We start from the raw sequence: 25,937 nt of genomic DNA on the forward strand, positions 1-25,937 counted from the left end.
GCAGTCAAACACAAAAAAATTACACTGAAAATATGCAAAACCTTACTAAACTGTAGGCTGTGGAGCCAGAAACATTTACTGCCGCACCGATTATTTTAATAAGTGACCGTGAAACTTTTGCAATGCTTGTATGTTTTATAGATTTATTACATAATATATTTAAGTAAATTAATGCATTGTGCCACTTTTTGGACATAACCACAGGCATTTCTAGTACTATTATTTCAGACATCAAAAAAGGGCTCAATTTATTTTAAATTGATCTGAAAGATTCATAAGAAAAAAACAAGTAAATGATTAGGCTGTACATGAATAATCCATATGCAGAAGCTTTTAATTATAATCAACAGAGTAAAATTGTCTATTATAGTGCCACCTAGTGACATGTTTGCATCTTTGATTAATATACACTTGTATATGATAATAACAAAGCAGCTTGCTTTGATCCTTAGTAATGATAGTTTTTCCACATTTTAAGTTTTAAATGTACTGTGTTTAAATGTAAATCACATTAAACTGATTTTTAAAAATAAGTATAGCTTAAAAAAAAGATTTATTTTGATGAGGTATAGCAATGTAAAAACACGTTGTCATAAACACGTTGTCACATTGTCCGCATCAAGACTAAACAATAGGAGACACAATAGTTTCCTTACAGCTAACCCTTTGATTGCAGCCTGGACCACTTTCCCATGAGATCTCAATGTGACCATCAAACAAGGTCTAAAGTTTTCTGTAGGATATAGTTACTTGGCTATGAAACGTGATGTCCTTAAAGAGACGTTAAAGCAAAAATATTTACATTTACAGAACCGTCTATATGGGCTAACAAGCATTTCTCAAAGGAATAAAGTTGCAGTTTGTCCCCTGAAAAACATATTCCTCTTCTACTTCAAGAAGTTAAGCAATATTGACATTTAGCCCACTTAAAAAACATCTGGATGACTTCACACACCATGAACAGAGCTGTGCTCAGTCTGCGGTCAAAGGTAATGTTTGCTTATTTCATCTATCTCCCAAACAAACAACAACAAAAAAGGTTTTTTGAGGACATAATCACAAATTATCTATTAAATATAAATGCGACCGACATCATTAGATGTACATGAAAGTACAATCAATATACAGTACTGTATGGATAAACTAAATATTGCACACGGCTACATTTGACAATATTATAATCGATTCAAAGGGCCTTTCAACCCCAAGGATAGAAAAAAAAAAGATGAAATACAGTCCCTAGTGGATGGGATGAGCCTCTCTTACTTAACATGCTTATATGACTGCAGGGTTGGAGTGTGTCCTGTAGGAGGGAACAGATTTCATAACATTACAAGTATAAATAAGAGCCTGTAGGCACACGTTTACACACACACGCTTCCTCTTCTCACCCTGAAGTTACAAAATTCGACAACATGTAAGTACTGACACTTTTACTCTCTCTCTGACTTCTAGAGCACCCTAAATGAAAGCTAATTCTTTCTGTTTTTGCATGTTTTAAAGGATTTTCCTGACAGGGGTGACCGTGCTGCTCTTTGCATTGACTGTAGATGCAAGAGTCGGGTGAGATTCATGTTTCACAGTCTACACCAAAAACACTATACTGTACGTGCACTAGTGTCATATTTCATGCATTTTGTTTCCACATCGCAGTGAATCCACCAGTGATAGTTTCTGCACTGAGACTAAAGAGTGCTTGCTGTATGACTTGGTTTGTGCCGGGAAGGACTATGAGGTGAGATACAAGATTAGAGCATAAATGGCTAGAAATGAAATGACCAGCTCAAACACATCAACCAGTGTGAAGTATGAAGTATTGTTCTCCCACAGGTACGCCACTATGGTGCTGTTAAGTGGGTGACCACAGAAGCTGAATCCATTTTCATGGATGTTGCGATTCCAAAAGCATTCAGGAAACTTTTCAAATACATCACCGGAGAAAATGAGGCTGGTGAGTTTGTGCGGGTCAGATTTTGCCAATCGTGCGGGTGCAAATGTCTTTAAAACCTGACTTCACTATTTTTGTAGGGACAAGATGTATATGACTTTCTTTCTTCAGATGAACACAAACAAAGGGTTTTATACAAGTAATTAATACATGTGAGTCCATATAATGCAAGTATGAGACCGCAAAGCTGTCACTTTAAATTAAAATGACACAAAGTGAACAGACAGGAATCAATATGATCCGGATTAATGAATCTAAAGAAACGACATGCGTGTAGGAAAAGACTTTAAAATATATATATATATATATATATATATATATATATATATATATATAAACGATTACTTCCCCAGATAGCACACGCACATCTGCAAGATCCCATGTCTGTTAAAGATCAATTCATCTGGAAAACATCTGCTGTTTACTAACATCTTATAGACGTCTTTAAGATGTCAGTTTAATATCCCAGATAGTACAAGTCCCCAGGTAGCACAAGTCTATTTGGTGTGATATTTACAACTGGAAGATGTATTTTTAAAGGGTTAGTTCACCCAAAAATGAAAATTAATTCATTAATTACTCACCCCCATGTTGTTCCAACCCCGTAAGTAGGGTTGGGTATCGTTTGAATTTGAACGATTCTGATTCCGTTTCCGATTCCTTGTTTCGATTCCGGTTCCTAACGATTCTCGATTCCGATTCTTTTAAGAGGCAGGTTCAAAAAAGTTTAGCTAACCTTGCTAACCAACGGTCTTTCGGAAGGAAATAATCCTTTCTCAAGGAAATACTCCTTCTGTCACAAATACTCCTTTCGTCACAAATGCATTTGCATTTTGCCGAGATTTCGTTATTTTTAGAAAAGTGAAGCCGCACTTTGGACCGCCGACGTAAACTACTCATGTTCGACTCGCGCGGTTATGCCAACACTTCCGGTAGACGCTTCTTCGTTGGTGTTGTTCAGTGGTTTCTTCTTCCGCTCGGCGGACTGTGAATATCGAAACTAGGAATCGAAATTTTAACTTTTGAACGATTCCGGGAAAAACGAAAAGTTAGTCTCGGTTCCAATCAATACTCGATTCTCGATACCCAACCCTACCCGTAAGACCTTCGTTCATCTTCGGAACACAAATAAAGATATTTTTGATTGAATCTGAGAGCTGGATCAGTCCTACATAGACTGCCTAAGGGACTGCCTCTTGACGGCTCATAAAGTCATTAAAGAAAAGGTTTAAATATTCCATGTGCCTACAGCGGCTCAATTATAAGTTTATCAAGCGACGAGACTACTTTTTGTGCGAAAAAAACATAAATAACGACTTTATTCAACTATTCTATTACTTCCTTATGGGCGCATGTGCGAGAACTGAGACGAGGACGTTCTCCTTCGACTACTTTTTGTTACCGGCTGCTCACCGCTTAGGAGTATTGCCGCCATCAGTATCATTCAATTCAGAAAGAACAATAAGACGGCTGACAGGACGAGTTAAATATTTCCCTTTGCTGAAAATCTCAGCAACTCTCACTCTTCCATCAGGGCTTGAAAAATCTTACGGACAGTCCTGATAGGCCAGTGTCTACAAGGAAGCTGAGGTTCCACAATCATGACAATGGCAGAAGGAGCAATAGGATTACCATCAAGTACCCACTTTTGACGAGTTTGAAGACTTGGAAGATAATCTCTAACAAAACTGACCCAGTATTAGTCCGCAAGAACTTGACTGTGTCTACACTTTCAATGGGTAAGTAGTTCTGAATCTGCATACATCACTTGAGGAAGAGATGCATCTCGCCACCACATCAGTAGGATATTTGGGGTGAATGGAACAGGGTCTGAAAGATTTGAAGACACATAGCCGAGAGGTTTTGAGTTTAACAATTCCGCAATTTCAACGAGCACTGTATACAGAACTTCCTCGGAGACTACTTGCATTCCCAAAGCTGCTTGTAATGCCATCTTAACAGACCGTATCTCTCTCTCTCCCAAATACCTCTGAAATGGGGAGAATATGGCAAATAAAATGAGAATTTAATTTGCTGTTGGGCAAGCATCTCCTGAAAAGAGGGACTAAGCTGCGAAAATGCCTCCCGGAGCTCTCTTTCTCCTCCCTTGAAATTAGTCCCTTGATCAGATAACATTTCATAGGGCCTACCTCTACAGGCAACAAATCTTCGAAGGGCCATGAGGAAACTGTCAGTATCCATACCAGAAAGTAGTTCCAAATGAAGACATCTGGTCATCTGGCATTTAAATATAATGCCCCACCTCTTCTCGTGTCGGCGACCTACTTTGATCGTTAAAGGCCCAAAACAATCCATACCCGTCGACCAAAAGGGAGGCTTATACAAGCGAAGTCTGGAAACTGGTAGATCAGCCATTCTGGGAACTGAAGGCACACCTTTCCACTTCCTACACTCAAGACATGATCTCTGGACCTTCTTGATTAACCGTCGCCCTCTCAGAACCCAGTATTTCCGGCAAAGCTGGGCGAACACTCTTTGTGGTCCAGGGTGATACAGAGTTGTATCATAGTCAGCAACCAAAAGTTTGGTAACATGATTCTTAGGATCTAAGACAATTGGATACATAGCTTCAAGATCCAAATCCTCGCTTTGACGAAGTCGTCCACCCACTCTTATCAGTTTTGTAAAGGGATCATACTCTGGTGCCAAACCAACTAAACAGCTGTGTGAAGGAACTCCATGACCATCTTTAAGTAGTTTATATTCCTCAGGGAAGTCTTCCATCTGGGCTTGTTGCAGGATGTATACTTCTGCTTCTGTTTGAGAAGGTTTGATCTTAGCTCCTAAGACCAAAGAAAGGTTTTCAACAGTTGCTGCAATCAACTCTGACCAGGTATTAAACTGAGACTGACTAGACTTTGGAGAGTTAACTGGTGCTTGATTAAGCCCACAAAACAAAGGTTTTCTTAGCTCTGTCCCAACCTCCTCTGTCCTTAAGGCTGGAGATTTTGGCCAGTGCTCATGGGGCAAATATAGAAAGGTTGGTCCTTGAAACCAGGAACTAGTTGCAGACAATTCAGCAAGTCTCTTGCCTCGAGTGATGTCATCTGCTGGATTACTTGCAGTGTCAACATATCTCCACTGATTCGGTCTCGTATACTCAAGAATTTCTGTAATGCGATTTGCCATGAAGATCTTGTACCGGCAGGATTCGGATTGGATCCAGGTCAACACTGTTGTAGAATCAGACCAAAGTGTAACTTTATGAACATCCAAGGTAAGTTCCTTTAGCAACAGGTTCGCTAGCTGAGCCCCAGTCAGAGCAGCACACAGTTCCAAAAGAGGAATAGAAATGGTCTTCTTCGGTGCTACCCTTGAACGAGCCATGACGAAAGATATAGAGATCTCACCAACTCCATTTCTCAGATGCATGTAGGCAACTGAACCATATGCCTTTTCAGATGCATTGCAGAATATGTGAAGTTCTCTGCTGCATGGATCTTCCCAGTCTTTTTTTTTTTTACCATACCATCGAGGTACTTGGACCTTGACCAAATCTGGCAATTCTCCTTCCCATGCCATCCAGGCGGTCTAAATCCCTTCTGGGATATCTGGATTATACCATCCTCTATTAGGTTTCATCCATAATTGTTGTAGAAGAACTTTAGCACGTGTCGTGAATGGAATAATGAAACCCAGAGGGTCGTACTGACGAGCAAGTACCCGATACACAACCCGCTGTGTTAAGACAGGATACTCCACTAGACGGTGCTTGTAGCTCAAAGTATCCTGCAAGCAATGCCAAATGAGTCCAAGAGTACCCTCGCACGGATCTGTGCCATTATGACTTACCACAAGTCAGTGTTTACTGAACGAGCTTCTGTTGGTAAGTGGTCAATCACAGAGATGTGGTTACTGGCCCACTGTTGAATCTCAAAATCTCCTTCAGCCAAAGAAGAACGTAATTTCATCAGAATCTCCTTGGCCTCTTTAGTTGTTGGAAAACTTTGTATGGAGAAGGAAACAGTTGCACCTTCAATTTTCTCTGTATCTTGCCGAATGGTTCGAAGAACCAATGATTCTGCCGCTCCATGAAGACCTAAACTCTCTGCTGCAGAAGACATGAGCATGGATCTTTCTGAACCATCATCTAGGATGGCGTATGTCTCCAGAGTATTTCCTTTGTGGCTCAGAACTACCTTCACTACCTTAAGGCCACTTGCTCGGCTCACATTAAATATCCTAGAATCTGGTTTGAGCATTTACTTCGTGCAGTACTTCTAAGTGACGATCTTGACACAATGGACATTTTCCTCTTAAGTCACACTTCGATGATCTATGGGCCCAACCACATCTCCAACAACGAATATTGTCAACAATCCATTTCTGTTTGCCTACCATATCACAGCTCTGAAATTCAGGACAATGACTGAGATGATGATTATTACTGCCACAGTATGCACATGATGGTTTAAAGCCCTCCTTCCTGCCCTGCCGTTGGATAATTTCTTGGTTTCCAGCTTCAGTGTTCCTTTGAGTGGGATAAACTTCTTGACTCACACCATGAAGGAAAGTAGCTTTGTGGTATTGGCTTTTGGGAGGCCTTCCATCTTTTACCTGGAACTTCTTCAAACCTTTAGATTGTTCAAACACGTGGGTAGCCAGATTCTGACAATCTGATTCTTCTTCTAACCAAACAGAGAAATTCACTAAGTTGTAGGATTGGTCTGGTCGGGTAGTTTTGGCATATCTTGCAAAACTGGCAACCTGATGGGCTGGAAGTTTACTGAGTAACTGATGGACATGGGATGCACAAGATAACTCTTTTGCTCCTTCTTCATTATCCCAGGATTGAAGCATTCCCACAAGAGCTTGAACTCATACAGCAAATTCACCAAATCCAGCAGAATCTCCTGAACGTACAGAGGGTAAGTTCTTAATTTTAGCAATCTCTCGGAGCACCAACTGGGGTTGTTGACCATGTCTCTTCTGTAGAGCATTTAAGGCCATAGTATAAGTCTGGGAATGATGGGCATAAGCCAAGGCAAGAAGTCGAGCTGCATCCAACTTCAAATGATCCAGAAGAATATGGTACTTGTATTGCTCAGTCTCCTCTGAGGGTAACAAATTCTTCAAAGCCATATTCAGCATGGCAAACTCTTGGGGGTCATCACTCTTCAAATTAGGGAATGATAGTCTTTCAATATGGGCTGACCTGGGAGGATGTAGAGCTGGCTGAACTGTGTGGGGCACATTCACTGCTGAATGAATAGGGATATGCTGATCAGGTACCATCAATTGCATTCCATTTGGGGAAAATGCAGTTATAGGATTCAGATTTCTTTGCTGTCCCTGAGGCGCTGATGCTGCAGTAATAACTCTGGGTGTCAAAGGATTCTGTTGGAACATAAGGGAAGGATTTTCTTGCTGCTGCTCAGCTGTTCTAGTGCTCTGCTGTTCTAAGGAAGTTTGATGTGGATGACCAAGAGAAGCATAAGGAAATCCAGCTGATAAATCTCCAGGAGGCAACGTGGCAACTCTGGAAGGAACCCAATTAGGAGGAGCATTTTGGCTATGAGATGGATACAACACTGGATAAGGGTAATCCGGAAGGTATGGAGGCCTTAACAAGCCTCCACTTGGAAAGAATGTCGGCCAACTTGGAGGCATCCATGGAAGACTGGGCATAGAAAATACATTCGCCTGCATTTGATCAGATGGCATCAGTCTTTGATCCCTTCCTACTTGTTGATCACTTGGATAAAAACTGGGATTCATTTGATGTTTGACTGAAGATAGCCATGGAGGACCATTACGTTGTGGCTGGTTTAAGTTGTCAGCACTTACAATGGGATCCATTAAAGGTTGTGACCTGAGGGTTTCTGGGAAAGGAACCGAAGGCCTAATAGGTACATATGGATCAGAAAGCAGCTGGTGTTGTCTCACTGCTGGCCCTCTAGTGGTTGCTGTTGAGGAAGTAGGCTGAACATACTGAGCTGGGGGCAAACTATTTTGTCCCTGAACCTTTGGTGGTGTAGAAAGCACATTGTCCTGCTTGTTATGATGTTGTCGCATACATTCACTCAACTCCTCCACAATAGAATCTCTGGCGTTCACCTCTTGCTGCTTTGCTTGCATTGGGATATGAACTGGGGTGAAGTTATGTTTTTTTTTTCCTCTCTGTGTTTGCCATGATTTCGCAATCGATGAATGTTAACTACATTTAGAATTGATCGTGATTTATTAAAGGGTTAGTTCACCCAAAAAATATTTACTCACCCTCATGTTGTTTCAACCCCGTAAGACCTTCGTTCATCTTCGGAACACAAATTAAGATATTTAAGATATTAAGATCGCTCCTGCATACAGTCCATGGGCTTCTTGAGGCACTGGCTCTTGCTGTCCCCGAAAAGTCATTAAAGACATCGTTAAAATAGTCCAAGTGACTACAGGGGCTCAATCTTAAGTTTATCAAACGACGAGAACACTTTTGTATGCAAAAAAACAACAAAAATAACGACTTTATTTCAACTATTCACTTCCTTCTCCATGAGCCTGTAAGTCAGTTAACGTAGTGTGATTGCGTAGAGCTACGTCACACGTAGGCTCACTATTGGCCGACGCTGGTCATGTGTGTGTGATGCGTGTGACGTACAATAACAGAAGCTTACGCTATTAAACTAGTAACCTGACTCGCGCAGAGGGAGAAATAAACGAATAACTCGTCGTTTGATAAACTTAAGATTGAGCCCCTGTAGTCACTGGGACTATTTTAACGATGTCTTTAATGACTTTTCGAGGACAGCAAGAGCCAGTACCTCAAGAAGCCTATGAACTGTATGCAGGAGCGATCTTAATATCTTAAATATCTTAATTTGTGTTCCGAAGATGAACGAAGGTCTTACGGGGTTGGAACAACATGAGGGTGAGTAAATACTGACAGAATTTTCATTTTTGGGTGAACTAACCCTTTAAGGGAAAAATGCGTAGGATGTGCGTGCGCACGGTTTTATAAATCCGAATATCTCTGTGCGTACACACGTCCTATGTTTCATCCGTACGCCACTTCTGATGCAAATCGTTTGCAAAGTTTTATAAATGAGGCCCCTGATCTCTACTCTCTAGTTGCATTTCATTATTTAGTCAGACCTTATTTCATTTGTGAAACAGGGGGTAGAAGTTGATTTACATGGTACCATTTGCTAACATTGGCAATTAGCATTGAGTTTACCCATCCACCCTCCTTTGTGTGTATGTTATCTCTAAACTCTTAAAAACCGTATTAACTTTTGTTTTACTTATTAAACCATCTAGATTCTTGTGTGAGTTTGGGTAATCCTAGTTAATTTCTAGCAAGGTCCTTTGTCCACTCGAGGAGTGGTAGTTTTTTCCAGTCTTACAGTTGAGTAAATAAGCACTGAATTTTCAGGGTGGAGTATAATTCTTTTGGGGAGGGAGTATGGCTTTAATTAAAGGGACAGTTCACCAAAAACTGACAATTTTGTCATTACTTATTGACCCTCAAGTTGTTCAAACTTTATTTAGAGTTTATTTTTTTCTGCTGAACACAAAAGAAGAACGTTGGTAACCAGACAGTTGATAGATCCATTGATTTCCATTGTAGGAAAAAACGATCAACGCTACTATAGCATTAGCGTACCTATATAATGCACGCGAGATTGACAGCGGGTCAGGGATTTCAACATACCGATATTTTGTATAAAAACATGACTATAACGCTTAGACATTTTAATTCCCATCATGCTAAATTATATTTCTCATTACTCGCGCATCAATGTATTAAACTACAACAAATACAGTAATGTAGCCTACAAATGGCTACCATACAATATATCATATTATACAAATGGAAATCATTTTTATTTTTATTTACCCTGCAAAAAAACATGCTGCCTTAAACATCCATGTTGGTTATACTTAAAAATTTAAGTTATTTCAACTTAAATTACAAATTAGTTTAATCTTGTATTACTTATAAAGATAAAAATTGCTTAAATTTATTTTGATGAATAAAAACATGTCATAACTTATTGATTCTATTTGTTTGTTTATATGCATGGTAATGCAATTTGGAGGCCATAGATTTTGGGGGTTTTATGGCTAGGGTGAATTCTTTTACAAGTTTTATGTGATTCGCCCTTACAATCAAATGATATGTCTCATTTTCTAGGCGCCAATATTGACATGACTGCACCAGTCATCATTAAAGTCAATGCGAGTGCAACCATGTGGCAGTCCTCAGTCTACGTCCTCAGCTTCCTCCTGCCCTCCGAGTACCAGGCCAACCCACCCAAACCTACGGATCCATCTGTGAGTCTCTGGGATATTCTACTGGATATCCTTCCCCATCTCCCTCCCTTTATTAACCATCTTCAATGTATTTGCAGGTATACTTCACAGACACTCCGGATATGAAGATGTACGTCAGAAGCTACGGGGGCTGGATGATGTCAGTCGTGGCCAAATCACAGGCTAAAAGTCTTAAGACAGCGCTGGACAGTTTAAAGGCTACATATGAGACAGACTATTATTATAATGTCGGCTTTAACAGGTGCGCTTCCTAATGATACCTCCATTTTGAGACCTACATTCTGTTATGTCTTCATTTCTTATGTTTATTCTTGTATGTGTTTTGCAGCCCAATGAAGCTGTTGAACAGACACAATGAGGTTTGGTTTATTCCTAAGGGTGAGCCTGTGTGTCCTAAGAGTGAATAATTTCTCTGAGGCTCCTTTCTAGCAAGGTAAATAACCCATCTAAATAAAAACTCTTACCATTAATAATCATTTGGAGGACTGTCTTGTCTAACCATATATTTATTTGTAATATCTGTTTCAGAGCAACAGATCTGTATAACTCCTGAGTGCTACAGTCCTAACAAGCTAGATTACCTTAATTTTTTGTTCTGTATAGGATTACTATAAATACAATTTAAATGGAGAACGTTAAAAAAAGGAAAAGGGCAAACGTTTAAAAAAAAATGATGCTATTTGTCTTAGAAAAATGTCAAACACGAAAGAATGGTATTTTTTCTATAAGCATTTTATATGTTTTAAAAAAATAAAACAGAAACATAATTTTAAACATCTTGTGTATTGTATTATTATTTTTATTTTTTTTTACAATTATTATATATTGTTTAGCCAGTGCAGGTTAAAAAATGGCCACAATTGCTAAATTTGTCAGACTAGATGCTGTGGATGCAGTCACACACAAAAAAAATTGCACTGAAAATATGCGAACCCTTACTAAACTGTAGGCTGTGGACATTTACTGCCGCACTGATTGTTTTAAAGGGTCATGAAACCCCAAACCAAATTTTCTGAGATTTTAACAGAGGTATGTGTGTTGCACACCATTGAAGACAATGTTAGCATCTGTTAGATTTAATAGTAGGGTTAAAATGGTTAAATTTGAGTTTTTTCCACTTTTTTCGTGAGATAGGCAATCATGGACGCAAGTGTTTGTTTTCATGGCGCAAAAGTCCAAGTGGGTTGAATATGTTTCCCAGCGATGCTGCCAGGGGTAGACTCTGGCTCTGGACGGTTGGACACATCTCAACCTCGGACACATCTAAACAGTCTATGATCTAAACTATAGTGCACCGTGCCACAAACATTTTTCTCACGAGAGAGAGCTGCGAGAAGTGGAGAATGGTGGACTTCGCCTGGTTGACAACTAATCCAAGTTGCGTCTTGCGAGTGATGCGATAATATTAGGTCCCGAGGACTTTTCCATCCCTTCAGAGGTGTGTGTGTGTCTAAAATGAGAAGTCATTCACCTCCGCAGAGCCATCTTTGTTATGGGGGTGCGTAGATAGGCTATGCAAGGAAGGATTTTTTAAAGCGGAAAATGTATCATTTTCGAATGCATATATAGTGTCTATATAAACCACTATACAGTGGTGTGAATAAGTGTTGGCACCCATGCTAAAGTTGCCTAAAAAGAGGAATAAAAAAATCATCTTTTGGATATTGATCTTAATGCCTTAATTAGAAAAATGAGGAAAACCCCAACCTTTAAGGACACACATTTTCTTTGTGAATGAACAATGTATCATAAATAAATAAATGTTTTTCCTTAAAATACAGGGTGCATAAGTCTATGTTAAATTCCCATAGAGTCAGGCAGATTTTTATTTTTTAAAAGCCAGTTATTTCATGGATCCAGGATAATGTGCATCCTGATATGAATGGTTTTACTTCAGTTAGCCTAATAGCTGGTTTGATTTGCATTGAAAGATGATCTTATGGAAAGTAAGTACCCCATGCCAATCTCTAGGTGTGGTGGAAGGTGTGTGATGATGTGGGGATATTTTCATTCCAAAGGCCAAGGGAACTTTATCAGGATGCATATTATCCTGGATCCATGAAATAACTGGCTTTTAAAAATAAAAATCTGCTTGACTCTATGGGAATTTAGGGGGGCAATGACTTATGCACCCTGTATTTTAAGGAAAAACATTTATTTATTTATGATACATTATTCATTCACAAAGAAAATTTGTGTCCTTAAAGGTTGGAGTTTTCCTCATTTCTCTAATTAAGGCATTAAGATCAAAATCCAAAAGATGATTTTTTTATTCCTCATTTTAGGCAACTTTAGCATGGGTGCCAACACTTATTCACACCACTGTATATTATATAACAACATTATAATTATACATGTAGCCTACACTAATATGTTATAAATAGAATTACGATTACTGTAGGCAAATATATGTAGCAGGACATTCAGTTACTTTTGAAAGGACAAAGTGTCCATAAGACTTTAACTTTGCCAGCTATATAAAATAATCTAGCATTTCCTCACGTTTTACCAATGCTTTTTAGTGACAGTCGATATGCATGGGACATGACAGTGATGGCCATACCACACCCACTCCTTCCCTTCTTATCACAGCTATCCACACCCATTTAAGTTGCATTTTTCAAAAAGATTGAGAGCTAGACTTGAGCTTGAGCTTTTTTTACCCTTTAAAAAGAGACTCAAATGAATTCAAATGCTGGTTGCATTGCCCTGGGGTCAGGCCCAATTTACTTACGTTTCTTTAAGTATATAGAACTATGCTTTATAGTTTCATTACATAATATATTTAAGTAAGTAAATTACTGCAGTATGCCAGTTTTTGGACATACATCATTATTTGATACAGGCATTTCTAGTACAATTGTCTCAGACATCAATAAAGTGCTCAATTCGTTTTAAATTGACCTGAAAGTGTCATAAGAATCAGGTAAATCATTAGGCTGTACATATACAAACAATCCATATGTAGAAGCTTTCAATTATTACCAACAGAGTAAAACTGTGTATTATAGTGCCACCTAGTGACATGTTTGCATCTTTGATTAATATACGCTTCACAATTACATAAACAGAAAGAAAAAACAAAATGATAATAACGAAGCAGCTTGCTTTGATCCTTAGTAATGATAGTTTTAAGCTTTAAATGCACTGTGTTTAAATGTAAATCATTACATTAAACTGACTGTTCAACTAAGTTGAATTTTTTTATAACTTGTTTAAATTATAATTATTGTTTAATTTAATAATAAATTATTTGATAAAAATATTTATTTTGATGAGGTAGCAATGAAAAAACACATTGTCAAAACTTGTCATATAATTTTACAGTGTTGTATGCTGCAGATATTATGATAGATAAGCATTAAAAAGATTTTTTTTTTTTGGTTCAGTTGTTTTACATCAGACCCACATCACTGAACTTACCAGCTTTCTTCATCACATTAGGCTACTTGATTCCAAAGGTGATGGACTATCTTTAAATAAGAAGAGATTAACAATTTAAAGGGATAGTTCACTTTGAAATTAATTTTTGATATGTTTTATCTTACCTCAAGGGCATCCAAGATGTAGGTGTCTTTGTTTCCGCAGTATTTTCAATTTTGATATTTTTAGGTCAAACCGTTCTTGTCTGTCAGTCATATAATGGAGGTCTATGGTCACCACCTCAAAGAGCATGCACAGAGAAGTCCAAATTAAACATGATTTAATGACTCGTAAATGTAAGTACACATTGATGGCCTAAGACACGAAACGAGCGGTTTGTGTGAGAAAACGAACAGTATTTATATCGTTTTTACCTCTTGTAACCAAGTGATCTGGTGACGCTTCGGTCTGCGCAAGCGCCGGAAAGCGCTGGTTGCGAAAAAAATTTATATATCGAAATCATCTTCCATTTTGATTTTCTATTTAAATGTTTAGATCTTCACAGTGAAAGGTAACTCTTCCAAAATATCTGTGTAAACAATGAGTGACGTACACGCGCGAGAGATTGTTTCCCGGCGCTTGCACAGACCGAAGCGCCCGCAGATCACTTGACCGTGGCTGTGGTTACAAGAGGTAAAAATGATATAAATACTGTTCGTTGAAAAACTGAAAACACACCTACATTTAATCATTAGAGTAATCCAATCTACGTATAACTTATAAAAATATTTATTTTGATGAGGTATAGCAATGAAAAAACACATTGTCAAAACTTGTCATATAATTTTACAGTGTTGTATGCTGCAGATATTATGATAGATGAGCATTAAAAAGATGATTTTTTTTTGGTTCAGTTGTTTTACATCAGACCCACATCACTGAACTTACCAGCTTTCTTCATCACATTAGGCTCCTTGATTCCAAAGGTGATGGACTATCTTTAAATAAGAAGAGATTAACAATTTAAAGGGACAGTTCACTTTGAAATTAATTTTTGGTATGCTTTAGTTTACCTCAAGGGCATCCAAGATGTAGGTGTCTTTGTTTCCGCAGTATTTTCAATTTTGATATTTTTAGGTCAAACCGTTCGTGTCTGTCAGTCATATAATGGAGGTCTATGGTCACCACCTCAAAGAGCATGCACAGAGAAGTCCAAATTAAACATGATTTAATGACTCGTAAATGTAAGTACACATTGATGGCCTAAGACACGAAACGAGCGGTTTGTGTGAGAAAACGAACAGTATTTATATCGTTTTTACCTCTTGTAACCAAGTGATCTGCGAACGCTTCGGTCTGCGCAAGTGAAAAAAAATTATATATTGAAATCATCTTCCATTTTCATTTTCTATTTAAATGTTTAGATCTTCACAGTGAAAGGTAACTCTTCCAAAATATCTGTGTAAACAATGAGTGACGTACACGCGCGAGAGATTGTTTCCCGGCGCTTTCACAGACCGAAGCGCCCGCAGATCACCTGACCGTGGCTGTGGTTACAAGAGGTAAAAATTATATAAATACTGTTCGTTGAAAAACTGAAAACACACCTACATTTATACATGTATTTAGGACTGCAATGACTTTAAATGCAGTTGACGCAACACTTGGGAATCACATAATTGGGCTGGTCTGATAAACAAATGCTAAAAAAAAATCGTATGAATCTGTGTCCATAGTATTTTAGCTTCAGCTTCTGTGTGCGTTTATTTTCTTATGGTGAGCGTGTCTCCAGCGTGAATGAGGTCTGGCTTGTTGGGAAGGTGTGACAGACTCAGGTTTATTACCCTCAACATGGAGCAAAGTCCGATTGAGGGCCTTTACACAGCACCATCTCTCAGACAGCCCGAGTGTGTGCCTGCTTTCCTCCCTGTCCCGGAGGCCCGCACAGTTATGAATGACTGCTTACGGTGACCCATGCCGCCCCTCTCCTATGGTGGACCATGAACATCTCAAACTATCCCCTGGATCCCCCCACAGCCCTCCACTCTGCCGATTACACACAGGACCTTGCGTCACAAGAGGGACCGTCAACATGTAAGTAGAGCTTCGGATCGGAGACACTTTAATGGTTTTAGCGATTGCTAAAATGGGTGTAGTAAACTTTTAAAGTCACCGACTAACTCGTTTTAAATCTATCCGATCGTTTAGGGATAGAAAATCATTGACATATGATTTGATCAGGTTTAGTCATGTTTAGTATGCATATTGAAGTATAGAATTGTTTACATAGAATCGAATTTCTTTGTCAAATCTAAAGTACTTTTCAGAAGTCAGTTTATTTCTTTAGACTGCTGAAAACATTAAAATGTAAGGAAGGATTATTATGTAAGCCCTATATCTCGACGTTTAATCAATCGCGTGATAACAGACTAGGCCTGTTTGAGATATAATAGGCTGCCTAACAGATTTATCAGACAGACCGGCCATAAAACTGTTCAACCCCACTGGTAGACAATCACCTTACAGTAGGCCACTTGATTTCCAGTTGCTGTTTCCAGAAGACTTGCATTTGTTTTAAGTTGGCATTGGCCTTTCACAGTTAATGTGATCTCCTATAGTTCAGGAGTTAAAGCCAGACCCAGACAATAGGACAACTCAAGAAGAGGGCTGTCCTGTGTGTGGTGACAGGGTGTCAGGATATCACTATGGTCTACTCACTTGCGAGAGCTGTAAGGTAAGCGCTACAGCGAGACTGAGACAAGTATGCAGCTTTCAGTTCATAACCTCCACACCCTTATCAATCTTTAGTAGTAAAGTCTAATATTCTCACCAGGGATTTTTCAAGCGCTCTGTACAGAACAATAAGCGGTATATGTGTGCAGAGGCACAGAGCTGCCCCATGGACCCGGCACAGCGGAAACGGTGTCCTTCGTGCCGCTTTCAGAAATGTCTAGCTGTTGGCATGAAGAAAGAAGGTATGGCTACAGTACATAGTGCATGATCATTAAGTTTTGTATACAACGTATTCGTTCAAGTCCTAAGATGCACAAGGAAAATGCAGTTGTTGTTTCCAAAGATATTCAAGATAGCTCTGATCCTGATTCCACTTATCTATAAAACCATAAACCACTGCAATTGCAATTTTGGATGGGCCAGTAAAGGTGAAAATGTAATGTGCGCACAAGGAAAAACAAAGTTTAATTATGCCAGTATCTTTCTGTAATGTCAATATTTCTTTAAGTTTTGTTTTTTTTAAAAAGTGTCAGTTTCATCATTCATTTAGAGCAAGTTTTCCCCTACCCTCTTCCCGGAGGCACAACAACAGTACACAGTTCGGATGTCTCTCTTATCGGACATCCATTTCTGGGTTTGGAGTACTAATGAGCTGAGGTGTTGAATCAGGTGTGTTTGATTAGGACGAGTTGGAAAATGTATAGAGCTGGTAAGTCCCACCCATCCGTAAAACTCCAAGTGGACCTCTAGATTGAAAAAGCGTCAATGCAAGTGAATGAGAGAAAATAATTATTTTCTGATCCCGTTTGAATTGTGCCATGAATGTGAACTTATGTTATATAATTTCTCATGTAACGAGTTTGACAGTTTATTGTTTGATTCTTTGGCTAGCAGTTGTGGAATAGACATAACGAGAAAGACTACACGTTGCATTTGTGATGTCGCCTCATAACACATTTTCCCTCCACAAATCACGGTGCGATAATCTAAGGAATTAGGTCGAGCTGCCTGTGTGTTTTGTACCCAAATGTCACCATTCAAACAATGGTTTGTTTAGCGGGATCCGTGTGCTAGTGGCGGTGACGTATATCAAACGCGTCGAAAGCAGGAAGAGTTGTAGTCCACAAAGTGCTCTCACACAAAGTCTAACCGTATGAAAATTCTACCTGCTAAATTGTAGCATTCTTTACACGAAAAATCATATAAAAAAATTCACAGACGACATATGTGCGCATTCATTGCAAAACTCAAACGGGATTAGAAAATAATTATTTTCTCTCAATCACTTGCATTGACGATTTTTCAACCTAGAGGTCCAGCGGGGTTAGCGGGAGGGGTGGGACTTACCAGCTCTATACTGTTAGGGGGTGTTTACGCAACACTATTTTTAACTAAAAACGTTTGTTTTGGCCGTTCATTTACACGTCAATAGCTGCGTTTCCACTGCCGGGCTAGGGCCGGGCCAGGGCTAACAGCGAGCCGAGCTGAGCCAGTGGCCTCGGGCCTCAAGCACCGGGCTTGCGTTTAGTGCCCCGATTGTCTCACGAGTCGCCAATACAATAACAATACTTGCTCGCTGAATGCTTAGCATAGAAATTTCAGCATTGATGTATTTTATGATATGTTTCTTCACACGCAATCACATTGACATTGTACCCTTTCTTCTGCCCAAATGCTCAGAAGAGCTTTGGTACCTTCGACAGACCAGTACAGGCGATTCTCCATTTCGATTATTTTGTGCGATATAAAAAAGTGAAACGTGCATCATAACGTTCCATAACACCGATAAACTCCGCCTTTTACCTTGAGCACGCCTCTATCCCGAGCTGGCCTGCTTTGGCCCAAGGTATTCGACGGGACAGAAATCCTGGCCATTGGCCCCGAGTAAACCCCGATCAAGCCCCGGAAGTGAGAGTGGAAACGCGACTGGCCCTGGCACGCACTAGTACGGCTCGGCCGTGGCCCGGCAGTGGAAACGCGGCTATTGGTGTCTTAGGGGAGGGGATAGAGAGAGGGAGGGGCCCAGGGAAGGCAAATCCATAGTCAGAAACTTGTGCTTCCATTGGTTAAAAAAAATAGCCAATCACCATCAAGTATTTCACTTTCAGCAATAACGGGTGTTGACAAAATAAACATGGCAGAGGAGGCCAGCCTCCCTTGTTATACAAACCAATCATCGACAAGTGTGATATTAGTTTGAACTGCTACTGCTGATTTTTCCATGGGGAGAGGGAGATATTGAATATTTGATTGCAAACAAATTTACTAAACTAACATTCAAACAGTAGCTACTAATTAAAAATGAAGGAAGACGCCTTGCCTACGTTGGTCGTTGGACATGTTGGCTTCAGCAGGAGCTTCACTAAAAGGCTGAATGTGCTCTTTTAACACGGACATTTAAAAGGACAGAAGGGTGGATTTTTGCTTCAAGTGATAGGTTAGTACTAGGTGAGGAACTTAAATTGATATTGTCTTGATGCATGTGTCGTTTTCTATATTCTAAGTGATCAAAAAAGCCATCTTAAAGCAAATCCAACTGTATCGTTGTCGTGTAAGCGTAACCCCAGTGTGCCTTCAGAAACAGGGATGGGAAACATTTACTGCGTCTCATTTCAAAGGGTGTGCGCTTCAGAGGCCGCATTTGTCCCTACATACGTCATTTGAGAAAAGTAACCATAATATCCTAAAGTAAGACAATAAAAATTAGACATCCTCGATGACGTACACGGGCGACAAATGCGACCTCTGGAGGGCACAGTCTTCGTCATGAGACACCGCTACTTCTCTGAGAATTTATGGTTGAGTAGCTGTGAAAATCATGATGTGCGAAATATTTACGTATGAAATCACTTGTCTCAGCTGTACGTGCGGACAGAATGAGAGGTGGGCGAAACAAGTTTGGACCTCTATACCGAAGGGAGAGGCAACTGAAACAGCAAAGAGGGAGCCACCACCAGGCACACATTGCCCCCTACAGGATCAAAATTGAGGGACCACCACAAGCATTGGTACCAGCTGTGTCTCATGATTTTCATGTCCTCAACCCCTCCCCTGCTTCTCTCGGCTCTGATCATTACCACCCACCTCAGTCCTTTCATCCCAGTATGAGCCAGTCCGAGTTCCCCATGCTGTTGGACTGCACCATTCCCAGAGACCGGACTCTGTCTGATGCATCCATACCCCTTCACACACTGTGCTACCCAGGCTTCCACACATACCCTCCTGAGAAAAGAGAGCTCCCGTTCATCTACAGTCCTGCTTCTGTGACGCCCCCTGATCCAACCTCTCCAACAGTTCTCTCAACACTCGCACCTGCACCCACACCAACCTCAACTCCAAGTTCTACCCCAACTCCAGCACAAAGCTTGACGCCCACCTCAACCCCAACCCCTAGTTCTTGCTTCCTAAATCAGCTCCTGCAAGCCGAGCCAGATGAGAAGCAGCTCTGCATGCGGGTGTTAGCAAGCCTCCAAAGAGAACAAGCCTGCCGAGGAAAACATGACCGTCTCAACACCTTCAGCATCATGTGCAAAATGGCTGACCAGACTTTGTTTGGATTGGTGGAGTGGGCAAGAAACTGCACTCTGTTTAAGGAGCTTAAGGTAGAAGAGTTTGCACGTAATCACACACTTTTCCTTGAACATCATTTTTTTTTACAGGCACTCTTTACACCTGGTATTAAGACGCGTTTTTGATCGGATCCTGTCACTGACAATAAATACAGGTGTAAACTTGCTCTAAAACATTTTGACCTTGTCCACTTTCGAACACTTCCAGAGGTTGTTGAAAACGCATTTGACCAGAAAACTTTCGTAGTGTTCATGAATGTTCATGAACAGCCACAAAAGACCCCAGAGGTAGTCAAGTTAGAAATCAGTGTGTTAGAAATCAGGAGAACATTGTGCTTGGTATGTTTTTTTTGTCTTTAAACCAAACTCGGGTCTTCAGCCAACAAAGTTTAAATCCCACGCATGTCTATGTCTGTTAACCTAATGCACAAACTTTATGGGATGCTAGCCAGACGGGATTTAAACTTTGTCCGGCTGAAGACCCGAGTTTGGTTTAAAGATGAAAAACATACCAAGCACAATGTTCTCTCACTATTCCTGATTTCTAATGTAACGGAGGCCCGCTAGTAGTTGCTGTGCGAGTAAACCTCACCCCCTGATTTCAATAGGTGCTCTAGCGACAGACGCTAGAGGCTGCAGTCTTTAGCCTCCTTGTTAGAGCGCCGGAGACCCGGGATCGAGGCCCGCTCGGAGCGGGTCGAGTGGGACCCGGGTGTAGGGGTTACATTGGTGCCGTGACCCGGATGAGAGTGAGGTTTAAGGGGGTGAGTGTAACGGAGGCCAGCTAGTAGTTGCTGTGTGAGTAAACCTCACTCCCCGATCTCAATAGGCGCTCTAGCAACAGAGGCTGCAGTCTTTGGCCTCCTTGTTAGAGCGCCTGACTCTCATGCCGGAGACCCGGGTTCGAGGCCTGCTCGGAGCGGGTCGAGTGGGACCCGGGTGTAGGGGTTACATTGGTGCCGTGACCCGGATGAGAGTGAGGTTTAGGGGGGTGAGTGTAACGGAGGCCAGCTAGTAGTTGCTGTGCGAGTAAACCTCACTCCCCTGATCTCAATAGGTGCTCTAGCGACAGACGCTAGAGGCTGCAGTCTTTAGCCTCCTTGTTAGAGCGCCTGACTCTCATGCCGGAGACCCGGGTTCGAGGTTAGGGGTTACACTAACACATTCACAGTGTTTGGTGGCATCTTGTGGCCGTCAGAGAAGAAACAAAAGCGGAAGTTCTCCAAGTTTTTCAGATGTCTCCGGTCACACTCAGATGTAAATTTCGTGAGCTTATTTCGTCCATTATACAAGCCATAGACACTCCCCTCGAAGAAATCAGAACGGCAGTGGTTGAAACTGGACTAAAGAGACCAGGTGTAAACAGGAATGTGTCTGCCTCGCCTACTCGTGATCCGATCGACCTTAATACCAGATGTAAACAGGGCCAAAGAAACAAGCCCTTCCCTAAATCTAAACATACCATAACCTTAAAAAAATTGTTAGATGATAAGAATGGTGTGCATCTTTAACCCCAACTCTAGTCTAACTTTAACTCGATCTTTTTCCACATCCCTAAAGTTTTGATTCAGAAACTTGTCCTACTTGGTAAAAATCTTAGTCACTGCTCCAACCTGGTTTAGTGCAGGTCAGATGCTGGTCTAACTAGCGGAGCAGCGTGGCCCTGCTGTCCACCAGCAAAACTTGTCTACTACTGTAGCATCCCATGCATGGGACTGGGATCCAGAACAACGTACATGCTTGTATTTTCAGCATGGATGGAGTTAACCTTTGTAACTCTTTCACAAGGCAATGCCCGCCAGTTGGCTACTGCTGCATAACTACCTGATCTCTTGCAGGTGGAGGACCAAATGGGACTACTACAAAGCTGCTGGAGTGAGCTGCTTATCCTGGATCACTTATGTAGGCAGGTGTCCTATGGAAGAGATGGCAGCATCTGCCTGATTACTGGACAGCAGGTACGGACACCTTTTACAGCACTAGTGTTTCTCAATCCTGTTACTGGAGGCACACCAGCAAGTCACATTTTGGGTGTCTCTCTTAATCTGACATGTCTATTTCAGGCCTTGGAGTCTCTTCTAACATACCGATCAGTTGAATCAGGTACTATGAATTAGAGGTCTTCACGGGTACACTTGGATCTGAAAACCTGAGGTCCGACTTGAGACCAGAGCGGGTTCGGGTCCAACGAGTGTCTCGGACACGGGTCGGGTTCGGTATTAGTGGCCTCGGGTAACTTAAAATAAAAATGCCTTTTCCAAATGGACCCGAGAACACCCGAATCATTTTAAACTATGTTGAGCATTTAACAAAATCATAGTATTTAAAACAACTCTATGACACCGTTCTCTTTTTTTTTTTTTAAGTGAGAGAGCAAATCCGCGCTTTTACGTGCAATGGGCTATAAGCATAAGCGCGGTTGCCTCCGCATTTATTTACTCAGTTGCTCGCTCCACATAAACAAACCCCTCCGTTTGCCAAGAAGAACTAGTGCGCCATCATGTGGATGGATGTTTGACTACATGCAAGTATTTGAATTGTCTTAAGCCAGGCCTGTCAATCAATTTTAAAAATACGCGACACTGTCAGACAAGCATGGAGGCGATAACAGATATTGCGAAAAAGGTGAGGGAAAACCAATACGTAGAACAGAAACATCCAGGGTCGTCATCGGTGTGGGCAACTTTTGTGATCATTGTTGATAAGGAAGGAAAAAAGACTGGTGCAGTTAAATGGGTTGATTGCAATAACGTTACAAGATTTGATTCAGAACGTCCAATTTTACCTGCTACTGCGGTTCTAATGCCCTGTTTTTAATACAATTTTATCTAAACTACTTTGTAACAACGGAATTGACTTTATGCACAGCTTCACTACTTCCTGAACTTAAGCCAGCTTCTTGTTTCCTGTCTGCCATTATTGGCCAAACTTGATTAATTCAGGTGTGCCTGACCTCAGTAGTCACGGCAACAATAATCAGACACACCTGAATTAATCAAGTTTGGCCAATAATGGCATACAGGAAACAAGGAGCTGGCTGAAGTTCAGGAAGTAGTGCAGGTGTGCATAAAGTCAATTGTAGGCTAGTCTCAGCCTCAGACGTCACGCCCACGGAACGTTGGCTAAACGTCTGATGCATATGGTACACTTAACTGGAAACACTTCAGGAATGTCGAAGTCGTCATCTGATTGGTTGAATTTTATCGGATTTCCGGGGGGCGTCAGTGTCGCGTTTATTTTCGGTCCGCCGGGAAACAAAGCGCAGATGTGTGATTGCGGAAGAAAAACTGTTGTGTTTATATGAGTGGCCTATGTGAGTGACAATGAGCATTTCTCAAGATCAGCTAAACGTAGTTGTATGTCCCCTCCAATCTATTATGGAAGATCAAGTGAAGTACTTAATTGCGAAGGGTATATCAGCTGCGTTTGTGGACAAACATGAAACAGACGCTGACATCGCAGCTGGCCGATTCAGTATTCATATATAGGTCGCGCACACTGGATTATAAGGCACATAAGATACTGCAGAGTCAAACGTTTGACTGGGTTTGCGTTATGCATCCACTAGATGTGCTAAAGGCTAAAGGGAATGTAGCGAGTGCGCGGCGCCGGAGGTGAGGCGTTTATTTAGTAGGCGTGAGCGCACTGGGGCGGGGACGTAACTTACATTCGTGTGACAAAGCGGACATAAGATGGACATGAGCGAGTTCGTGGGTGAATTTAATAACACGGAGCGTTGTTAGCGCCTCCGGTGACTGCTGACTGACTTGTTGCACACCGGTCTGTTGTTGTGGGGACATTTCCACGCCCCGAAACATGACGCTGAACGAAACGAACTGTAATTGGTTGTTTGACATGTCGGTCTAACGGCCTTATGGGCGGGCCTTGACCAAAGAAAGCTGCTATGAATTCCAGACCTTCAGCCGTCAGTCTGAAGGTCTGGCTACGCGAGACTAATTGTAGGCTAAATAACACAATTTTAGTAAAAGTCAATGACTGGGAGAATTTGATTGAAAATCTGTTATACATTTTAAAAACAGCCATATGTAAATTTTACCCTGTGGTGGTTCTAATCATCGTATGGTCCGGTAAATAACATTATGCCACATTTTATAGGATGTAATGGGTTACAGTGATGTGTGATTGACATTTTAGCACTCAGCGCGCTTACACTTACGTGTCTAAGTAAGTGCATTTTTGAGAAACGCAGGGCTGCAGGCTGTGCACAATGTAAATGCCGTTTACTTTCGGGTCCAGTCGGGTTCTAAAGGAAATGGCGTCAGGTCGGGTCGGACTCGGGTCTAATTTTATCGGGTCTGTCTCAGGTCGGGTTTTTATTTAAAAAAAAATAAAAATAATTTATGCACATCGGGTTCGGGTAAGTAGCCTAATGATTCGGGTCGGGTACGGTTTTTGGGACCCGAGAATACCTCTACTATGAATTGCCTCCACAAACAGGGTTGGGAAACACGACTACACCATAGTTACCCAGTTTATTGACTGTTTAGGAGTCTTTCAACTTCTTTTTGTACCAGATAGAGGTATCGACCATCCTCAGTCAGGCTGGAGTAACCCTCAGTAGTTTAGTATCCAGAGCCCAGGACCTTGTCTCCAAGCTTAGGTCACTGCAGCTGGACAGAGAGGAGTTTGTGTGTCTCAAATATCTGGTTCTCTTCAATCCAGGTGGGTTTTCTGTTCATTCCCAAATTTTGAATCTAAACAATTCCTGTTGGCCCAGAGTTGTAAGGGTCATTTGTTTTGCAGATGTTAAATCAGTACTGGACCGAAGGCAGGTAGAACAAACTCAAGAGCGTGTAAACAGGGCGTTGATGGACCACACTATGCAAACCCACCCAGGTCACTCGGACAAGTTTGGACAGCTGCTGCTCCGTCTGCCAGAGGTGCGCAGCATCAGCCTGCAGGTCGAGGAATATCTGTATCAGCGCCACCTTCTGGGAGATCTGCCCTGCAACTCCCTGCTGACTGAAATGCTTCATGCCAAGCACACATGAGACACAATCAAAACAAAGCTTGTTAGCGGACATGCTTTCGTAATTTGACCTGTGGTGTCTAATCATTTTGAGCTTTGAACAAGTCCAGATGCTGGTTTATTTAATTACTGGCTAGCGCTCCATGTCTTAACAACAGGAGCAATACATAGTGTGTACAAGATGCATCCTCTTGTAACAACTCACCTTACTGTTATGGATCACATTCATTAGAAAATAAAAAAGGTTTGCCAGCATTCAAACACTGCCACATATAACTATAAAACCATGGCTGTCTAACTTCTCTAGAGGCACATCAGATATTGTGTTAAATTCTCCTAATTGTTTACAAGATTGAGTTTCAAATTAAAGTGTGTCTGTAATATGGTTTGATATCATGCGTCTTGTTTCTAGAATGCAGCTATAGACCATTTCACAAGATGTAAACAACACTGGTCCAGAAGCACTTCCTGTTTCAGTTTTTTGACACTACATAAAAGCTGGGATAAAATACAACCAACAGAACATTTAAAACTGAATCAGAAAGTTAAACAAACATCTTTAAGATGTTTTCTTTACATGTGAAATAAAGAAAACAGTTACAAACTGAAACAGGAAGTGCTTCTGGACCAGTGTTGTTTACATCTTGTGAAATGGTCTACAGAAGGCTGAAGCTCATGCAGTGCATCAAGAACATGTCTGGGTCATATTTTACTCAACAACAACAAATTGCCTACAGAAAACTAACATTTTTCATGACTGTTAAGACTCCTTAATTACTTTAATGAGAATCTACATTGATGAGAATCTAACAAAATAATGAAAATTGCAATCTTTCTTTTTACTTTTTATGTAGTGGTGAAATATGACTTTTCCCACACATTCAAAGATGCACTTTTTGAATGGGAACAGTGTGAACTGGGCAAGAAATCATGGATATGGACATACAAAAATGGCAACAAAAGCTGATACAATGTACAGCTGTAATCAAAATTATTCAACCCCCAATGCAAATCGGGTGTATTGACAAAATGTTGACTTTCA

At 40.9% G+C, this 25,937-nt stretch overlaps 3 protein-coding genes and 1 long non-coding RNA gene across 4 annotated transcripts in view; 2 read left to right on the forward strand and 2 right to left on the reverse strand.

Annotated features, from left to right (window-relative positions):
• LOC120489195 (retinol dehydrogenase 8) overlaps positions 1 to 13,879 on the reverse strand; it is a 35,825-nt gene extending 21,946 nt beyond the window's left edge. The window contains exons 1-2 of the mRNA XM_039685879.2: positions 13,789 to 13,879; positions 13,664 to 13,713 (exon numbers count right to left, since the gene is read on the reverse strand). The gene's annotated coding sequence lies outside the window, so the exon portion shown is untranslated. The remainder of the gene's footprint in view (positions 1 to 13,663; positions 13,714 to 13,788) is intronic.
• Positions 1,332 to 11,014, forward strand: LOC120489196 (heme-binding protein 2). Its single transcript, XM_039685881.2, has 8 exons — positions 1,332 to 1,417; positions 1,504 to 1,563; positions 1,654 to 1,735; positions 1,831 to 1,951; positions 10,101 to 10,240; positions 10,318 to 10,481; positions 10,569 to 10,673; positions 10,769 to 11,014. Coding segments are annotated over exons 1-7 (648 nt in total). The 5' UTR covers positions 1,332 to 1,415; the 3' UTR covers positions 10,648 to 10,673; positions 10,769 to 11,014.
• Positions 13,880 to 14,546: 667 nt separating the features above from the next.
• On the reverse strand, positions 14,547 to 15,278 carry LOC148982061 (uncharacterized). The gene is made up of 3 exons (XR_016155186.1): positions 15,215 to 15,278; positions 14,677 to 14,791; positions 14,547 to 14,601 (listed from the first exon to the last, which is right to left on the reverse strand). It is a non-coding gene; the product is annotated as an uncharacterized LOC148982061 (long non-coding RNA).
• A 190-nt stretch (positions 15,279 to 15,468) lies between these two features.
• Positions 15,469 to 25,280, forward strand: nr5a5 (nuclear receptor subfamily 5, group A, member 5). Its single transcript, XM_039685875.2, has 7 exons — positions 15,469 to 15,697; positions 16,222 to 16,337; positions 16,437 to 16,578; positions 19,196 to 19,938; positions 21,744 to 21,863; positions 24,441 to 24,588; positions 24,670 to 25,280. Exons 1-7 carry the CDS (start codon positions 15,604 to 15,606, stop codon positions 24,915 to 24,917), a joined length of 1,611 nt encoding a protein of 536 aa, XP_039541809.2. The 5' UTR covers positions 15,469 to 15,603; the 3' UTR covers positions 24,918 to 25,280.
• The last annotated feature ends 657 nt before the right edge of the window (positions 25,281 to 25,937 follow it).

Source organism: Pimephales promelas, chromosome 3 (genome assembly GCF_988280905.1).
Source record: "Pimephales promelas chromosome 3, fPimPro1.hap1.1, whole genome shotgun sequence".
NCBI lineage: Eukaryota > Metazoa > Chordata > Actinopteri > Cypriniformes > Leuciscidae > Pimephales > Pimephales promelas.